The following is a 20,818-nucleotide window of genomic DNA, read 5'->3' on the forward strand; positions in this document are numbered from 1 at the left end:
TGCTGGATGTTATTCATTAATATAATAAATATCATGCAAGCTTACATGCACTGCATCAATGAGGCTTCCTGCCTCGAGGAAAGAGAAGTCTCCAAAACTGCACTGATGGGGAAATGAGATTTCCATACAAGTATTTTAGTTTGCCTTCCTGGTCTGTTACTTCTTTCCCAGCCTTCACTTACATCTCTTTTTTTCAGCTGTAAGATCTGCTGCTGTTGAGAGCTCATTGCTGTGCTGATACTCACCTGATGTGAGTTGTACCCATCCGGGTAGTCCTGTGGGAGAAGGGCTGAAGTGTCAGAGCTAGGAGATGGTTTCAGAAGTCGTATAGCCTCAGTCACTTTTGTAACATGCAGGTGACTCTTCTGCATCAGTGTGGATTTTCTTTTATGAATATGCACATTCGCTTGCATTTCACGTGCATCCGTTTTCCTGACAGCAAAGGAAGGAAGAAATAACTAATCTACCATAGACTCATAGAATGGTTTCAGTTGGAAGGGACCTTCAAGATCATCTAATTCCACTCCCCCTGCCACTGGCTCAGGCTGCCCAAGGCCCATCCAACCTGGCCTGGAACACCTCCAGGGATGGGGCAGCCACAGCTTCCCTGGGCAACCTGGGCCAGGGCCTCACCACCCTCATGGTGAAGAAATTCCTCCTAATGTCCAGTCTAAATCTGCCCCTCTCCAGTTTATACCCATTGCCCCTCGTCCTATCACTACAAGCCATTTCAAAAAGTCCCTCCCCAGCTTTCTTGTAGCCCCTTCAGGTACTGGAAGGTCACTATAAGGTCTCCTCAGAGCCTTCTCTTCTCCAGGCTGAACAACCCCAACTCTCTCAGCCTGTCCTCGTATGGGAGTTGCTCCAGCCCTCGGATCATCTTTGCAGCCTCCTCTGGACCCATTCCAACAGCTCCATCTCCTTCATATGTTGAGGATTCCAGAACTGGACACAATTCTACAGGTGGGGTCTCACAAGAGTGGAAGAAAGGTGCAGAATCCCCTCCCTCGCCCTGCTGGCCACGCTGCTTTGGATGCAGCCCAGGACACGGTTGGCCTTCTGGGCTGTGAGCGTGCATTGCTGGCACATATCGAGTTTCTCGTCAATCAACACCCCTAAGTCCTTGTCCACAGGGCTGCTCTCAATCACACCATCCCCCAGCCTGTATTCAGAAAAATTACTAAGAATTGTGGGCGTATTTTCCTGCCCATCCATGTTTTGAGTTTTAGGATCGATCTACGTATGTACATACATACATACATACGTAGATCGATGTATGTATATACATAGATCGTAGGTATGTATGTATGTATGTATGTATCTGTCTATCTATCTATTCTTAAGAACTATTGCAAAAATAAAATCATTTATGTACTTCAGTGCTCAACTCCTCTGGACCATTTTAAGAAAAAATGGTCAATCCTACTCCTCAGTTACGGCTATTTAATCCCAGTGAGCAGCAACTGGAGATAAGCATGCTGAAGGTGGAAGCAGGGTGAGGCTATACCCTTTTTAGCAGTGAATGTGGTTAACTACTAGAATGACTAGCCAGTCGTCAGATTTTGCTTGATTCATGGTATTTTTGAATCACAGATTTATGTTTTTCTCAGAGGTATGGTTCAGTTCTGACAGTAATAATTGCCTTTAAGAGAGGAACTTCTCTACCGTTGTGTGATGTGTCCTTTGTGGGAGGTCAAGGGATGATAATGTTTCTTTCTGGTTTTCAGTTCTTTCCTCTGAGAATATCAGTATTTCATAGATATAGAATTCAGACTTAAGCATCCCTGTGAGACAGACAAGTGCAGAAACATTTAGTTTGCAAGATGCTAGATAGGGGGGGAGAAAAGGCTGATTTATGACTCTAGCAAAAAATCTGGTTCCAAGACCTTAACCGTCACTTATTTGTGTTAGAACAGCGCTCAGGTACAGCTATTGTGCCCTATTTTCTTGGGCATTGCATAAATGCAGGACAAGAAAACAACTCTTCCCCAGGGATATTTCTGTCAAAAATAACCAGTCATGAATCAGGCGGTTGTACTGTCAACGACCTTTTCATTGTTTGGTTTTTAGAATTAGATCCCCCTGAGAGGAAGACAGATTTCACGTTTTCTTGTTATTTCTTCAGACTGTAGAAATAGCATTACATCTCTGGAATGCTGCCCATACTGTTAAAGGGTGGTTTTTTTCGGTTGTGCTTTTTGGTTTTGTTTTCTTGGCTTTTGTTGTTTATTTATTTTTTAAGGTAGCTTAAGAATTAGAAACAATTATAAAACAAAATTTCGAATTTTAAAATACGGTACTTCTGTAGTGATTGGATTTTGGAAGACTCTGAAAGAAGGTAAGACAAAGAGCCAGGATCATGCCAGAGTAAAATTTCCATGTATAATTCTTGACAATTTGACCTACATGCCTAAACCTTTAAACCAACAAAACCCTCTCAAGTCCTATTAATGGCGCTGCGTAGCTGGTTGGAAAAATTGGCAACAAGGGCAGCAGAGGGATCTACCGACTTAGTAAGACAATACTGCATTGCTATTCATTGAGTTCCCATTTAAATGTTTTCTTTTCAACTCTAATGGTAAAATAATTGTTAGTTAAAACAAATCCTTAGCTCTTGGAGAAGGCTGTATCACAAGCTTTTTATTCAGCAAAGCTGTACCTAATAAATATATTTTTTAAGACTTATGAATTTGAGGTCCCTTTTAACAAATGTTACATATTTTGCAATATAGGTATTATTTTAATTAGATAATTGGGAGGTTATCCAGATCATCCAGGTCTTGGGCAGTCTGATATAGTGGGAGGTGTCCCTGCCCATGGCAGGGCAATTGGAACTAGATGATCTTTAAGGTCCCTTCCAACCCAAACAATTCTATGATTCTATGATTTAGTTCTTTATATTTTCATAGTCATGGGTTTATAATCAAGTTGAGTACTGCCAAATGATGTGTCCTCTTCTTCAGATTTCAGTATTTTTGTGATCCAACCATTTGCATTTTTTACTAAAATTATGGTATACTAAATATTATTGACTAGGATACTCATGCACTGTGTAAGAATTACGTTTTAGTTTCCCATCTAAAATTGCCGTGGCTTTGTTTTGTGTGCTGAGTGCTTATGTACAGATAATAAAAAAATTCTCCATGTAAATTAGCAGAAATCACATAGTGCACCTAATAATTAGGTTGAGGCAGACTTAATCCGGAAAATTAGCTGCCAAGAAAAGTGAGAATGATGTAATTTTGTTTGTAAGAGAATGACGAGGGCTAAATCTTAAAACCAAGCAAAAATAAAATAAAAAAGAAATCTTGGTTCTTCTGGTGTGATAGAAAATGTTACACTGCCAGTAGTGAGGATTACTATAAGTAGTGCTAAAGCTGAAAATGGGGTTTAGTTACATTTTTTTAAAGTGGTTGCCTTCTCTTTGTTTGTTCAACAAAGTGACACATTTTTTTTACAGGGCGGCAGTTAAAGCAGTATTAAAGTGCCATTGACATCATCCAGTTGCTGCCCTGACTTGATTATATAACCTCTTTTGTCCAATTTTCATGCTCTGCTCTGTTTGAATGTTTTTACTGTGCTGATGGCTGTTTTTCATTTCCTGCTGGGATGACCTTGAATAAAAAAAGAATAAGAATAAAGTAGACATAAGCAATGTAGTCTTGCTGGCAGTTGCAGATCTTTTGTTCTGTGTTGAGAAACATAGTAGTTTGGCATTATGGTATAGGTTATTTCTGCTGGGTAGTAATTAATCTTCGACAGTTAGAAAAAATTAATGTTTCGCTCTTATTTTGTTCTTCTGAATTTGCCAATGGCAAAATGATCCAGTTATGACAATACTAGATGATCGTTAAGGTCCCTTCCAACCCGAACTATTCTATGATTCTATGATTCTATGATTCTATGATTCTATGATTCTACTTTATTAAAACATCTGAAGAGAGCTAAACAAACAATAAATGCACTGGTCATTCTTAACTTAGATTACTAATTCAACCTATTAAATCTAATAAGTCCACAAATATTATATTTATCTATTGAATTTCTCCCTCTTTTTAAAGGAAAATGAGATTAACTAGTTGATACTTTTTTCCAGATTCGGGATTTATCACGCGGCTGAAGGAATTGTTATTTTTCTGTTTGGTCACTTCTTGTTGCCAATCAGCATTTCATAACGAACCTTACAGATTAATAAGACTGCATCGTCTTTCACATGCACATCTTTCTCAGCCTTCTTATATCTCTCAGTATCAAACAGTGTAACAATGAGAAATCCATCCATTGAAAGTAGTTTGCATTATTCCTGCCGATTCTTAGCATACCAAAGCCACCACCTCCTTTTAATTTGTCAAATTAAAGTAATGAACTTTATATTACCATGCAGTTCACAATCACATTTTAGCATCAAGTAGTTTTCACTAGAGCTTTTATAAGTGTCTGTCTTTGAGGTAAGGGATTTGGCACAGGGCTTGTTCTTTTATAATCCACATTTAGAGAACACTAAGAATCCACACTTTCAGTTTTTAAGATGCTTCAGATGGTCACATCCTCTCAGGTGTTTCCATTTTGCTGCTGCGATGATTTCACTTATCTTAGGTTTCACTTATCTCTGAATTTAAGTTCCTTAGTGTCCTAAATCAGTGCTGAAGTATTGGTTAAGTATCGAAACAAATTAATGAGATACTTATCTTCACTGCTAACAAAAAAAGTCAAGATTTTATTTCATTGGTAAATGCTTCAGTATTTTTCTTTTTAATGATAATTGATAATAGATGTCACTAATGTGTCAACATCATGTTTCAAACATCAGTGTATTATACGACTATGTTGATTTCGTCCACATTTCCTTTGTCTTGTCCAAAGCTAAAAGCGATACAGATATTTTCAATTTAAAGTATGAAATCAGATGCTTTCAATACAACAGATTAATCCAAATGAAGATCTTATAAACTTAAGTGCATTGTTCTAGTTTGCTAATGTTAGATGTGATGCTTTGGCTTTATTCTGTCTTGATGGATACTTCTTTTTGGTGAAACTTGGAAATCCTACTTTTTTTGAATGGTATTTGTCTATTTCACTTTAGTCTGATTTTCGTGTAGTGTTTCTTAGCATGAATGTGTGAATGTGATTTATAATCTATTATATCTGAGAGCAATATGCTGAAAAATAGTTGTCCAGAGCAAATTTAATAAGTGTAACTACATCATCGTGTTTAGTTTGTTCTGTTGATTGCATCTACTGCAATATAACAGCATATTTTAGTTTTTGGACAAGAAAAGCTTAGGACAAATGCTGGGAGATTACCAAGTGATTGAAGAGAGCTAAAGTATGGAAAGACAGGTGATGTGGAACAGTAGGTTTACCCTAAAAGTACTAAGACATAGTCTTATGCCCCAGAATTGTGTGAGAATAGTGCAAACAACGAATGCTTGTTTAGACCTTAAAGATCACCCAGATTCACCCCACTGCCATGGGCAGGGACACCTCCCACTGGCTCAGGCTGCCCAAGGCCCATCCAACCTGGCCTTGAACACCTCCAGGGATGGGGCAGCCACAGCTTCCCTGGGCAACCTGGGCCAGGGCCTCACCACTCTCTTTGTGAAGAAATTCCTCCTTACATCCAGTCTAAATCTGCCCCTCTCCAGTTTATCCCCATTGCCCCTCGTCCTATCACTACAACCCTTTGTAAAAAGTCCCTCCCCAGCTTTCAGTCCCTCCCATCTGAGAGGGAAATAAGATCGATAGCCTTTCTTTGCGTCATTTTCACATAGCGGCACATAGGAAGGCGGCGGAGCCACTGTCTATGAGCACCTGATTGTCCGTGTAGAGCTTGGCACCCCTCCTGACTCATCACTGTTTGCGATGCTGTGGGACTCAGACCTTTCTCAGGCGCTGGAATGCAACTCTCAGGAGCTTCCAAGTGCTAAATTGTCAGCGTGCTCCCTGGCACGTTCTTGGCCTGCACAGCCTTGCGCTCTGTCGAACATTTCCTGGTCGCGCTCCATGGATTAGCGCAGAGCAGATGACACGGGGCCAAGGAGATAATCCTGAGAGTATTCGGTTTACAAGGCATCGCCCACATGTTGTTTTATTTGTGTTACTCAAGGGAGACTTACTGCTCCAAAGTGATGGGCTCAGCTTCTGTGGAAGTCTGTATGACTGAAGTGTATTTTGACAATTTAAATCATTATGGGTGCAAGAAGCAGGAAAATGGTAACCATTAGTATTTAGGATGTTTTTGTGAGTTGGCTGAAAGGCAGGTTTTAGACCTTTATGTAGAATCATAGAAGCACTTAGGTTGGAAGGGACCTTAAGCATCATCTAGTTCCAACCCCGCTGCGATGGGCAGGGACACTTCCCACAAGAAAGGAAAATTCATTTTCATTGTAAGGACTTGTTTTTTTTTTAATACATCTATATATGTAGCTGTGTTTGAGAAGGAAAGCTAAGAGATAACACTGTCAGCAAAGTGTCTTGGGGAGGTCAGGCAGGATTTCTCTGAAGAAAGATGCTGAGGTAGAAGACCAATCCAAGAAAGCAGCAGTAGCATGCTCTCCCCTAGACTTATTAATACGTTGTGTAGGTACCATTTTAATAAGTAAATATTTTTGCTATGAAACACCTAATAAAGAAGAATACCTGAATGAGGAATTAGATGTACTAACTGTTTATCTGGAAAACTGACTGCATGACGTTTAGGTTTGGATTATTATGTAGAATTTATTATAGTACTCTAAAATCCCATGCCATCGTCATAGGTGTTTGCATATTTTTTATTGGTTGTTTCATTTATTGTTTAGAGATTAGGAAGGGGAAAAATGACGGTGAGCAACAGGGGTGGATGCCCTCAGTCTGCTGGTGTAACTTTTTGATGCTGGCCGGTGGAAGTCGGATTCACTGAGCCCTGAAGTACAGCACATAGCCAGAATACCGTCAGTTTGTAAGAACTAAGTGGGGAACGACCAAAAAGATGAAGAGAAATGAGCAGGCAGGGAGCAGGCTTTTGTGAGTAGAAAGTCATGTGGCAGCATGATTGGGCAGGAACTAGTCTGAAAGAAAGGGATAAGAAACTTTATCATGCTGATTAACCACATGTTATTTCAGCAACACAAAATGCCTGTAGATCTGGATCCGAATGGCCAGAGCTGGAGCTACCAATACCTGTTTCAGGCTCATTCCTGCCGCTCACTCTCTGCAGGGATGTTTCCTGGCACTCTGGTTGCTCTTAACGCTTTGGGTCTGAGCTCCTCTCCTGTCCCATGGAACAGACTTAATCCTCATAAGCTGGACACGGGGTCTGTACCATGGGAGAATGACATTTCAAGCCTGAGAAGTGATCCTTTGTTTGGTATGGAATATTTTTTTCTCTGCAATGGTGTGACAGTGCAGACAGAGGCTTTGTGAATTTTTCTTGTACTCATTTACTGAAACCTTAAATTGGCTTTGAAAGAGCTGGTGACTCTTTGATTCTTCCCTGTCTCATTGCTGTTCGGTTAATTATTTCCCTTCTCAGGGGTTTGTAACTTCAGTCTTGTTTCTAGTCTCAGACGTCCAGAATATTTGCAGCCACTCCTAATTTCCTATCAACTACAAACTTCATAAGATTATTTTTTTCTTCTACCAACCTTGTCTTAAAATATTTAATACAGATATTTAATATGACAGCAGATTTCTGCCTTGCTCTACTTGATACAGCCTTTCATTTCAAAAACTTGTCTTTGCTTATCCTTTTTCCCTTTATCCTCTTTTTTCCCTAAACACTTGGTTTACAGAAATATCCTTTAAACCATACTTCTCTGATGTGTTTATGTGAAAGGCTCATATCAAAACCCTTAAATTACTGTGTACAATATATATTTTGTCTCCTTTACCCACTCAGTTTATTATCACCTTATAGAAGGAGATTAACATGGTTTCACAGAATTTCTTCTTGAGAAATCTACAGTAGTTATGATTTACCAACTTTTGTCTTCTGCGTACAAGAAATACTTCATGAAGTATAATTATATTAATTTAGAGAACAAAAGAGGTTGTGTGCTCTTTATTTTAAACAGCGTTTGAGATCTGACTCACTATTTTGGGGAATTTTGTGCTGAATAATGAATGGAAAAACTTCAAGTTCACACTTGAAAGTGTTACTTCCTTTTGAGAAAAAGGTCCCCTTTGAAGAAATGTACCGAAATCATAATCCTACATTTCAGTAAGATTAATATAGTTTTTTTCTCTAATTGTAATGTAATTGTAGTACTAACTTCAAACAAAACATATAGTTAGTTGTTATGAAAAGGTATAATCGTCATCATAGCTTGCTATGAAACGTTTTACTTGCAGATACCAAATACACATGGCTCTAGAGGAAATTTGGGTGCTGTGTTTCATTAGGACTTTTTTAACACCTTTATGCAGATTGAAAATAAATAGATAGGGTTTCCAACTTGGTGTATTAAGTGGTCTTAACGACCTCGTATGAGATAGGAAGTAGTTTCAGGAGTGGGAATAAAGCATCACCATAAGCAGCGGTGGTAAAATAATGTAAATTATTTTGATTGACATTGCTAATCCCTAGTTATGTTAGTGAGTTCCTGCAGAATGGATTTGACACATCAAAAGGGTGCTCATTTTGATGCTGACACAGAGGACTGGCTCCTTCATTGAGAGTCATGGACTTATTTATTCCCTTTGTTTCACTATAGGGAATAGGCTTGATTCCGTGTAGGCAAATGTATATTCTTTTCTATCTGAAAAAACATTCAAGATTTGGGTTTAATTGTGAAACTTAAAAAAAATATAGATAATTTGAGAAGTTTCACGTTGTTTAGGAGCTAAAGATTGCTAGTTCTAGTGGTATTTTGAGGCTATTGAAAAATACTCAGTTTTCAATATTCAATATGAATATTGCATTTTTGCACTTTTGATTATTTTAATCAAAACTTAAATGCTTACTTAAAACACAACAAATTTGCAGATAATCCACAAAAAGTGGATTATCTCAGTGAAGTGGAATGTCATGTCCAATGATGCATACAGAGGGGTCTGCTGTATTTTCTCTCTGTGAAGTCTACAACATTCAATGCTTGTTTAGAAAATTTTGGCACCTAAGATCCCGTGACTCGTGGGCAGCATCTCTTTCTCATGAGGGCCATATTTTCGTGTGTGTTAAGTATTTCTGGTATGAATGATGAACAAAACATAACACTGTTTGCCTGTAATTAGAGAAGGCACTTTTAGAGAAGGCACTTTTAGAGAAGGCACTTTTAGAGAAGGCAGATTGAAGCTATGATGATTTGTGCTTCTCTAGAAATCCTCAGTTCAATTGGAAGGTGAGTAAAGGGGCTGTCCTGCTGCCTACAGGCAGTTGAACCACACATCTAAATAAGGGATCACAGTTTGCGTCCCTCATTTATTCTAGTCACTGACCACATATTTTGGTGGAGTGTAATGGAAACAAAGCCACATGTCTAATCCTTTCCTTACAATGAACAGTAGGGCCACATCCTAAACCACTTAGGTAGAAAAAGTCCTTCTGAGGCCACTGTTCCAGAACTGAATGGGCCATGATGGGCTGATTGGTGAGGAATGATGGTTATGTTCTTTGCAAAAGACTTGAGGGAACTATAACCCCCAATATATGAAGCTCCGTCAGGGGAGGTTCAGGTTGGATATCAGAAAAAAATTTTTCACAGAAGGAGTCATTGGGCGGTGGCAGAGGCTGCCCAGGGAGGGGGTGGAGTCACCTTCCCTGGAGGTGTTTAAGGAACGGGTAGATGAAGTGCTGAGGGACATGGTTTAGGGAGTGTTAGGAATGGTTGGACTCGATGATCCAATGGGTCCCTTCCAATCTGGTGATGCTATGATTCTATGATTACATACAGCCTCAGCCAGGGGCATTATATGGGATTAGAATGCAGCTGACTTTTCTATATTTCCTTTGACTAAATACTGAATTCCGGAGAGACTTTGTAATAACTCTTTTTCTGTTCAAATGCAGTGCACATTTATATTTTAATTAGGACTGGTTATGGTGCAAAGGTTGAAGCCTTTGACACTGTTTCTCACTGTGTTCTTCTGGAGAAAGTGGCTGCTCATGGCTTGAAGGGGCACTTTGCTAGGTAAAAAACTGGGTGGATGGCTGAACCCAAGGAGATGTGGTGAACGGAGTTAAATTCTGTTGCCGTCCAGTCACAAGTGGAGTTCCTCAGGGCTCAGTGCTGGGACCAGTTGTTTAATATCTTTACCAATGATCTGGATGAGAAGATCAAGTGCACCCTAAGTAAGTTTACAGATGACACCAAGTAATATGGGACTGTTTGCAGGAACAAAAGGAGAAGGCAGGAGAAGGCAGGTTCTCCAGCAGAATCTGGATGTGCTGGATCAATGGACTGAGGCCAAACGTATGAGATTCAACAAGGCCACTGTTGGGTTCTGCACTTGGGCCACCACGATGCCGTACAGCGCTACAGATTTAGGGAAGAGTGGCTGGAAAGCTGCCTGGCAGAAAAGGACCTGGGCTAGTTGACCAATAGCAGGCTGAATATGAGCCAGCCGTGTTCCCAGGTGGCCAAGATGGACAACAGCATCCTGGCTTGTTTCAGAAATAGTGCCAAACCTCAAATAGTGTGTTGGGTTTTAGGCCCCTCATTACAAGAAAGACATTGAGGTGCTGGAGTGTGTCCAAACCAGGGCAAATAAACTGGTGAAGGGTCTAGAGCTCAAGTCTTACGAGGAGCAGCTTAAGGAACCGGCGTTGTTTAGCTCAGAGAAAAGGAGGCTGGGGGGAGACCTTATTGCTCTTTACAACGATCTGAAAGGAGGTTGGGTGCTGGTGTCTTCTCCGAGGTAACAAGCGACAGGATGGGAGGAAACAGCCTCAAATTGTGCCAGGGGAGGTTTAGACTGGCTAATAGGAAAAATTTCTTTGCTGAAAGTGTTGTCAAGTATTGGAACAGGCTGCCCAGGGAAACGGCTGAGTCACCATCCCTGGAGGTATTTGAAAGATATGTAGATGTGGTGCGCAGGGACATGGCTTAGTGGTGGATTTGGCAATGCTAAGTTAAGGGCTGGACTCAAATGATCTTAAAGGTCTTTTCCAGCGTAACGATTCTATGATTCTGAAGGTATGGCATGTTTATGTCCAACTTATTGAAAGCAATTGGTGTGTTCACCAGGAACAATAGGTGTGATCAGTCTTTCAGATTTCACTTCTTTTCCATTTGCTTCCCTTCTCTTTGCTTGCCAGAAGCTACAAGGTCCTACAAGGTGCTTGGTCTCCTGCTAGAGAAGAGAACAGACCTGGTGCCCTCCTTTGTTTCACATGGTTCTGATCTTTTCTCTCAGTCCATCTCTCACTGTGTGGCCTCGCAGGGAGTCCGTTCATTTTGGTTATCAGACAGCAACTTATTTTTTGGTTGCTTTTTTCTTTTGTATGAGCTCCTTTCTGGTCCTGCTGAGTTGGTTAACTCGGTTTCTGAGTTGCTGGGAATAAAACAGCTGGTGCAAGCAAGCAGCGAGGTCATGCAACTTGGAGCCAGAGGAGGACAGGAGGTGGGCAGAGGTGGAAAATGCTGCACCTTCTTTCAGCAGGGGAGAGGTGTGAGACTGGCACAACCGTGGTGTTTCCCCACATCCCCACCATGTTCAGCCTTGTCCCTGTCCCTGCGTGCTCTAGAGCACCTCGCTTGAGAGATCAATTTCCTTCATCTTGGAGAAGCTCTCATTAAGCTCTAGATCTAATGGGAAATTAAAGATGGTTAAAATGTATAAAAAGATACCTGTATAATAAGAGAAAGTAAAATTCAATAAGAAAAGAAATCTCTTCAGGAAGCTGGATTTACAGGTTCTTAAAAGCAGGAGAACTTAAGGCACTTAAGCATCCTTAGCCAAAACGAAAGGAAGGAGTAACTTAAAAGTCTTTTCAAACTGCCTCCATTTTCCCTGACCTTTTTTCTGGTCACAGTTTTTCCATATCTGCTTTTTTATAAGCATTTTTATTTACTTTATTATTTACAAGCAGCTTTTAAAACACAGAGATAATTCAATTTAGTGAAATACTATTCAATATGCCATTACAAGGTGCTTCAGTGTGGAAGAGAGCATCCTTCATGCCAGCAGGTTCAGCTTAGATACAGCCTTCAGCACTGACAGCTGAGGGTGGGTTTGGTCAATGCTCTGCTCAAATGTGCCAAGTGGTGTTTGGATTTGTTTTGCCTTCTACTTTAGTCAAAAATTATGGTTTATGGGAGGAGCCTGGTCATGGTGGTCACAAAAGAGTTTGGGTTTTCATATGCAAAAATACACAGGGGTTTTTTTTAATAACATGGTTCTTCTTTTTTTTATTCTACAGAGACCTACGATTTAATAGGATTAAAGAAATCCAACCTGGAGAGTTTAGACGGCTTAAAAACCTGAACACACTGTAAGTTCTTTCTCAACCCTAAGGCCCTTTTCGCTTTAGATTTAATATGATTAATTTGATAATGTGCCAAATTTCCTCACTTATCACAGATAAGTATCTCACAAATTTCTCCTTGTATTTACACAAGTGAAGGAAGTGAGATTTAGGCCTGAAGTATTTGAAAGCAAAGCCTGGTTATGTAGCTTATAATAAAAACAAAGGAAATTTTGTTTTCTTTTGGTTTTGTCCCAACTGTAACTGTATATCAAAATAAACATCTGTTTATTTTTTGTAGGCTTCTAAACAACAACCAAATCAAGAGAATACCCAGTGGGGCATTTGAAGACCTTGAAAATCTGAAATATCTGTAAGTGAAATGAATGTCACTTTTTGCATCAGCATGTAACTGAACGTCTTCAGTTCAGAAGTGTTTTAATCTGAGATCGTGTTTTAATCTGACTCACTATATCGGGAGATAAACTGCTTTAAAATTCTGTGAAATTCATTTATGGGGTGGGGGCAAGTGTGAATCTTTGTTTCTATGAGTAGGTGCTTTGAGGTTTGCTGATATAAGACTGATGTCTGTAGGCAGTAGATTTTAAAGGACTTACTAATTGCTGATTTATAAATGCGTATGTTGAGAAATTTAGGAAGATACTTCTTTAAAGGTTCACTTGAAAAAGTTTGTGTTTGGAAAAGTGATTTCAAAGTGGCTGGTCTAAGATTTTTGACTGCAGAAGGTTGTAACTTTATGTAAGCTTTTTGACTAGTCCTACATTGTCCACTGAATGCAGTATAAATTTGTAAGAGAAAAACTAAGTCAAACACAAAATAGAAAAGTAACTATATGATTTGCCATAAGCTCTGTGTCTTCAGACGCCCTGTGTATTCTAAGAGTAACTTCTCCCATTTTTAATAAACATATTAAGTGTGTTAATTAGCTGAATAAACAAAACGCATTAAAAAACTGTTGGTTTAGTATAAAATACTAAAGCTGAATAGGAAACTGTCTCAGCTCTAGTCTCTGCAGTCCAACTTATGCAGTGTCATTGAGAAAAATTTCACCTTGTTGTCTTGGAGTATTGTTCATCACTTGAATGCTGTACAGAAAAAGTGGTCGCTTTGAGATTTCATTGCTTTGGAAACAGTTCAGAAGCTTAATTTTCCATCTCGTTTTCAAGAATGCAGCCTGAATAGCTTTAGAGAGGTGGGAGATGCATGGAAAATACTAATAACATAGCTTTGTGCAGACGCATTACGTGGTTTTCCAAGCTATGTTTGGTTACATTTCCTGGTCTCATTTATATGTGTATTGTCTTTCAGTACTAAAATTGTTTAATCCGTATGCAGTAGCAGGGAAAATAATATTGATCAAACTATCCCCAGTGAATTATTAAAGTCCACGATGATTGTATTTGTTACAAAATATGTTTGTATAGTACATCTGGTAGTGGAGTAAGTAAGGTCTGCTTATTCAAGGTTGCTCAGGTTCTTTCCATAACCAGTAACTACAAAAATACTACTTATTAGTTCTTTGTTTTCGCACGCTTACCTTTGCGTAGCTGTAGTAAACCAGAGATAAAAGACAACTATGCATTCTGTTCAGTTTAATAAGAGTGAAAAAAAGATAAATGAACAATGATTTGTTTTCATATACATGTAGTAATGTTTATCTGTATCAGTATTTCTAAGAGGAAAATGTTCTCCTTTTTCTTTTGTCCTCTGAAGAGTTGAATATAGGGTTAAATGCGGTGAACCGTTTAACTGCAAGAGCTCTTCCTTAAAGCCATCCCTCATTTTGCTAAAATAAACTTCAAGAGGATCTTTTTCCCTGTTTCAGTAGATGTGATATAAATGCTTAACTTTTAACTGTGCAGCCTTAAGGTTGTTCAAATGCTGCTACTGGTGTGATAATCAATACAGAAGGCTTAAATGTACCAAATAAATGCAGCTCAGCTGTGAAAATTTCAGTTGATTAAGTACATGCTAACTCCGTTCTGTGGAACAATGAGAGCAAAACAGACCATTTTTTCCAAATAGGATCAACTGAAGTAGAAAATATAGGGAGAGAGATTCTATAAAACGTAGAAATATGATTCGCAAATTAATATTGTAAAGCCAAATCATATGGAAAAGTTGAGGTTTTGTATAGGCTGATCCTGTGGATATTTGCAGACTTGTCAGGTTTCATAAAATAAAATCATTGGTACGTGTTCTCCTAAGACCTTAAGTACCAGAGTGAAGGTGGTTCTGAAAATCTATAATTCACTGAGGAATTTTAGAAAACCTGTTATTTCTCAGTGGCTTTCATCTAGAAAAAATAATTATATGTAAATATAAAATGCAAAACTATTAGTAAATATAAATATATAACTACGTATAAAAAGATTCGTAACTATATAGTGATATATAAAATATGTAAGTATAAAACATAATACAGTGTATTTGTTAAAGAAAGCCAGTTTCTGAGAGATAGATTTTAAGACCTGCTCCTGTGTCCCTGCTAAAAAGTAGGTTTTATGCTCTCAGACAAAACCTTTTTTTCCAGCAAGTGTCAAAGAAACCCTAGAATTTTCAATTGCTTCTTTGTAATATTTCTTTCTGAAATTTAGCTTAAGAGTTTTATGAGGTATATATGCTTTCAGAACTGTCTGTCTGAATTACAAATTTTGACCGTGTAAAGTTATTTTCTCAATTTTCTGTGCATTAAACACAGTCATCATTGCAAATGTTGGTCTTTACATTATAAAAACAAAATTCTGAGCTTAACAGTTTTTGAAGCTTATTTCTTGAGGAATATATGTTTTCTCATTCTTTACGTAATTGAAATTGTGACGGTTTTATAAACAATTCTGCATGATCTTGCTGTGTTGAATTGTTGATGTCTTTGAACTCATATACTAAAAGTTGGAAAGAAAGAAATATTGTTTTGCTGTAAAACCAAGAGGATACTTGTTTTCTGTCTTTGTTTTCTGTCTTTGTTTCATATACCTTAGTGTTGACAATATGGTTCTTTAGTAAGGATCAAAAAGGCATTAGTAGCTTAGACTCCATCATATGTATGGCTATAAACTGGAAAGGGGCGGATTTAGAATAGACATAAGGAGGAATTTCTTCATGATGAGGGTGGAGAGGCCCTGGCCCAGGTTGGAAACTTGGTAGGATAATTGTTCCTGATCCTGAAAGTAACAGCTTGTTCTCCAAGAGGGAAGGTAACCAGGAATTGAAGGTAGACACATACAACTCTTTTAACACATAAGATGCTAGAAGGTTTGGAATCAGCAGTGGACAAAAATGAGATTCAGTTAAAAAAGAAAGAATTTAGGGAGGAGATATGGAAAAATATAAAATATAGATTAATGATGAAGAAGATCTTCAAATAAAGAGAAGCACTTGGTATTTACAGAGCAGTAAACAAGAAGGTAAAGTGAAGGAAGTCAAGGGAAGTGGTTGAGTCCCCATCCCTAGAAGTATTTGAAAGACGGGTAGATGAGGTACTTGAGGATATGGTTTAGTGGCAGATAGGTATGATTGGACTTGATCTCAGAGGTTTTTTCCAACCTGGTGATTCTATGTTTCTATGAAGGAAATAAAAATGGAGGATGAAAGTAACTTTGGCAACAACATTGATACCTGTTCACTTAGTAACAAATGGAGAGGTGAGGAATCAAACATAGCATCATTGTGATAAGCATATGATAAAAGAAAATTAAGATCTTATGAAATGTATCAATTCTGGAACTACTGGAAGGGAATGTGCATGGTTTGTTTTTCCTTTGGTGAATGAAGTAATAGTGGTAGAAGATACATTGTAGATTTGCCAAAGTGTGGAGCTGCTGACCTTCAACCTTCCAGAGAAGGAATTGGGTCACATGTCCTTCTGTGTCTTCTGCTACCATTGCTACCATGGTCTTGTTCCTTTGTCCTTTGAACACCCCCAAAGATTCCAGATCTTCTTTGCAATTCATGTTGCTAATTCCACTGTCTATTTTATGGTTTTGTATAAATCCATATTTGCTCTATTAATTTACTCTTCAGATTTAACTCTACAATGGCTGATGTTACTATAACTTTCAAACTTTTTTTTCCTCCAGTTCTAAACAAATATGCCTGGATCTTACTTCCTTAAATCATGTGACTTTTTTTGTGGTCCGTTAAATACAAGGAAAATTATCTTCATAGGGGATATAGCAAGCATTTTAACCACTACTTAAGCTTAACTACGTCTTTTTTCCTAATTTTCTGTACACTGATTACCTATTTGTTTGTTCATTTCCTAAGTTTTATTACCAGTATATCTCACCTTTATCACCCTTTCTGGAAAAATGTTATTTAACTTTTCTGGAAACAGTTAGTAGTAATCACCAGAAAATTAATGTGTTAACAGTATATGTGATTTTGTCATCTTAATCTACTGTTTATTCATTCTGAATTCTAATGATTCAGTTCTGTGACAGAGCTTTTAAGTAAATGAAATGCTAAATTACTTTTTCCCTAATTGTACTCTCAATCCTTTTTCTGCTAACATAACTGGGATACATTTTGAGAATGTATTTGTTAAAAATTAGTGCAGTATTTACAAAGTTTTACTTGTTAGGCACTGTAGCATTTTAGAAATACATAAATATTTTTTGTGAGTGCTACTTATTTGTATTTTGTATTCTGTCATCTCTCTCTTCATTAGGCAAATATTTATATATTTTTCTTTATGTTAATATCCTCAGGGAAACACATGCACAATTAAATGAGATTTTGATTAACACATTTGGCACAGGACTGTTTTTGTAGCCTCGGGGTTGCTGAGGTTTCTCTGTGGAGGTCGAACCCGATGGACTGAATTCAGCTGAGTGTTCTGCAGCTGAGGGTTTTCTGATCCAAATGGAGAAAGCTGTAGTTTAAAGCTGAATTCCCAACTAAAATCCCACTGCACTGGCTTAGTAAGAGCTCCAGAAACAAATACGAAAGGCTGCTCCCTTCCCTGCAGTATGGTGGTAAAACTCAGCCAAACTCGAAGTTGTTATCCGAGTCATTGTTGTTATCCCAGTCATTCTCTAACCCACCTTTTTTTTCAGTCGGCCTTACTTTGTCTTCAAAAAGTAAATAAAAACTACATAATTGATTCTGGTAAATCATTTTTATCTAAAAAAATGAATTCATTCAGATTTCTTGAATAAAATTATTCAAATGACAGATGCTTAACTGAGGTTGATTATTAAAACCATTTGAGCCCACTCTGATTTGCTGGGTCTAATCAGAAATTTACCACTCAGAAGAATAAGAGAAATTTCAACACTGCCAAGTGGAGTGTTTTATGAAAGTTAAATAACACTTTAGTTGTTCAGCCCTTTGAAGTTATCTAGGGAGCGAGCCGAAATGTGCTTTTAAAATTCTTACTGGAAAATAAGGTAGGAATTTAATATCATACACAGAGAAAAGTTAAGGAGAGACAAAATTGTGATGACTGTGATCCTCAAATGAACTGGTAAAAAGAATTATTTGAATACTTGTGAAACAGTATTATTTTCAAATAGCATAAGAAGCAATTCAACATCCAAAATGTGTAATACATCTATTCTCTGTCTTTTTACAGTAATTTTATGTGACAGTATGTTTTTCCTGTTTAATTTGTTCATAATTCTGAGCATTTTATATGTTCTGTTATTGGAGGGACTACGTTTTGTTCAGATGTGTTTCTATGTTAATTAAGCGCACCCAAGTCTTTGTATATGAATGTGCCGGAATCTCAGCAAGCAGTGCCTTGGAAAACTAAGTGTAGAGCCAAGAGAAGGATAGTTCTCTATGGTACCCCAAAGTTGTCATGAGTTGAACGTCAGATACCTACAACGTTTTTCCTTGTTAGTACCTGTTGTGAAATGTTGCCCATTGTCAAGTCAGTGTAAAAACTGCCGCCGACTCTATCAGAGCCAGTGTTTTATGTGTTGCTTCAAAGGAAGTTTGCAATATTTCCAGTAAGTTACTGAAAACTACAATAACAGAAAAGCGAAAACAACTACTAATAGAATGCCTGCTAATAAAGCCATTTGTGGTCCAAAGTCTCTTCATCCCTTTTATTTTCATAGAAATCCATGCCTGATTAACTGAGTTTCAAATCATTTGTCCAATAATCGTTACAAAGTTCGTAACTGTGAACCTGTTCCTAACCTAACATAAAAAGAGAGTGACTGACACCAAACCCCCAAAATATTTTCATTTGCTGCCTCCATGCAGAAGCTGCAATCATCAGCTAAAATGTGTGATTTTCCTCCAACACCCTCTCACTAAACCATCTTTGCTGTTACAAGCACGATGAACATGAGCACATACACTGATCCATCCTGATTTATTTTGATTCTGTAGAAAAGGCATAGACAACCCATGTGAATGTACTGGTACTTTGCACGTGTTTATTCCATTTATATTATAGGCTATCAATGGAGACCTAATGTCCATCTTCTGCACAGTGATAAAACAAATAGACAATGCTGTTTTATGGATGTGATACCAATATTCTATCTTGTATGTTTTTTTTAAACATTCAAAAGGTGACACAGGCAAAGTTAACAGAAATTCTCACTTTTTTGTTCTCCAAGTCCAGTGAAAAGACTTATTCCATCATAATTTGAATATTTGTACCAGTATTTAGATGAGATATTTTAAAGAAAGCAAGAAGCTTTCTTTAAATGGCATCATTTAAAGAAATGGCATCCCCGGTGTGTAAAGGCACTTCTGATGCAATTCTGTCCCATTGAGTTGAATTTATTTTGACTTTTGGCAAGCCCATCAAGAGACAGTAAGTAATAACAGTGGGCACTGGGAAGCCCAAGACATCCAGGTGACAGTCTCAGGGTCTACAAGGCCCCAGAGTTTTGTCTTTTTTGGCAAACATTTGGGATGACATCTCAAGGACTGAAGTATTTTTACGTGTATGTGTTTAGGTTTTGTTTTGTATTTTTTTTTCCCGATATGTAGTTGAAAAACTGTCTTCATGTGTCAACTTAATTCTTCTTTTCCACCTTCATGTAGCTCTTGTGTGTGTACTAATATTACTGATTGTTTCTTGTTTCAGCTATTTGTACAAGAATGAAATCCAGTCAATTGACAGGCAAGCATTTAAAGGACTTGCCTCTCTAGAACAACTGTAAGTGCCTTTTCTCTTCTGTGCTGTCATCTCCATGGCCCCCCTCGCAGAGGAAAAGTGCACGTCTCCATCCGTACATCCTGCCTGCATGCTCTGCATGTCTGTACTCCCTGGGTTGTTAGGCAGTGAGCCCCATAATCATTTGCATGTGAAAAAACACGATTGATCTCTGTGTCGAATTCCTTGTTTCTATGTTTGTCTTTCATTTGTGATTGGAATCCCCACCCACCCCGTGTCCCCAAAAGCTGTTACATAGCTTTGATGAAGAAAAAGCGTTATTGTGCAAAATGTTGAAAAGTAATTTGCATTGCGTAGTGAGATGTTCTGATTTCATTTCTGTAGGTTTTATGACATTGCAATTCCTTTAACTGCAGCAGTTACTTAGTTTTATGCAGCGTAACTAAAGCTGAATTAGTTTGTTGAAGCTTAACCCAGTTTTTGCTCTGTTTTAAAACAAGAAGAATTTAAAATTAAAACCTTACTATTGTTGATGTGTTAATCACTGCCGGGTACGGATGTTTAAAAAGTAAGGAAGTTCATTGTAATGTAGATTTTTCAGTAATGTCTTCTAGAACGATTGATTAACGTCGTATTTGTTTTCCTGTATAATGACTGAAGAATTATTTCTACTGAAAAAGAATGCAAGGTGTAGTCCTTAGCATGACAAAACCGGATTATATTGATTCCAGTAATTTTAACTGTATTTTGTTTCATAATCAAAAAAAAAAGCATTGCTATGCATTCATTGTGGTAATGTTCAGGAAAACAGAAAGAGCTATAAACGCATAGCTATTTCACAGCTTGACTGTCAGATAACTGTACTAGACGGTTGAGTTTTGTAGCGTATAAATTGAGAAGGCTAAACATCTTTATTCTAGGACCAACGAAAATTTTGAATCTCCTGACAGTTATTGGGGCGTTAGAAATTTTCGGTGACATGTACCACTTTCCTTGTTTGTATAAAGCTCTGGTGGATGTTAGTGGACACAGGCTATAGCTGAAATAAAATGACACTTTGGATTGGTATGAAATCATACAAGGTCATTTTAGAGGGTAATAGATGCCTTTTGAAGGTAGAGCTCCTATATAAGTGATAATTATGAAACATACATAGATGTAATATGTTTCCTTAAAGCTTTTCTCTTCCTACTACTCTAGAAATGATTATTGCAGCATATCGACAGCAGCTGGTAGAGCTGACCAGCATGCTAGTAACGATTCTTATTTTCTCGGTAGAATTTTAAATATCAAGGTCTATTTATTGAATTACTAATGCTTCCAGAATAGTA

The 20,818-nt window shown here is 37.9% G+C and overlaps 1 protein-coding gene across 1 annotated transcript in view; it reads left to right on the plus strand.

The window, feature by feature from the left end:
* Positions 1-20,818, plus strand: part of PXDN (peroxidasin) — an 87,840-nt gene that overhangs the window by 16,271 nt on the left and 50,751 nt on the right. The window contains exons 2-4 of the mRNA XM_054062213.1: positions 12,341-12,412; positions 12,687-12,758; positions 19,458-19,529. Of these exons, the coding sequence (XP_053918188.1) occupies positions 12,341-12,412; positions 12,687-12,758; positions 19,458-19,529 (216 nt within the window). The remainder of the gene's footprint in view (positions 1-12,340; positions 12,413-12,686; positions 12,759-19,457; positions 19,530-20,818) is intronic.

Source organism: Cuculus canorus, chromosome 3 (genome assembly GCF_017976375.1).
Source record: "Cuculus canorus isolate bCucCan1 chromosome 3, bCucCan1.pri, whole genome shotgun sequence".
NCBI lineage: Eukaryota > Metazoa > Chordata > Aves > Cuculiformes > Cuculidae > Cuculus > Cuculus canorus.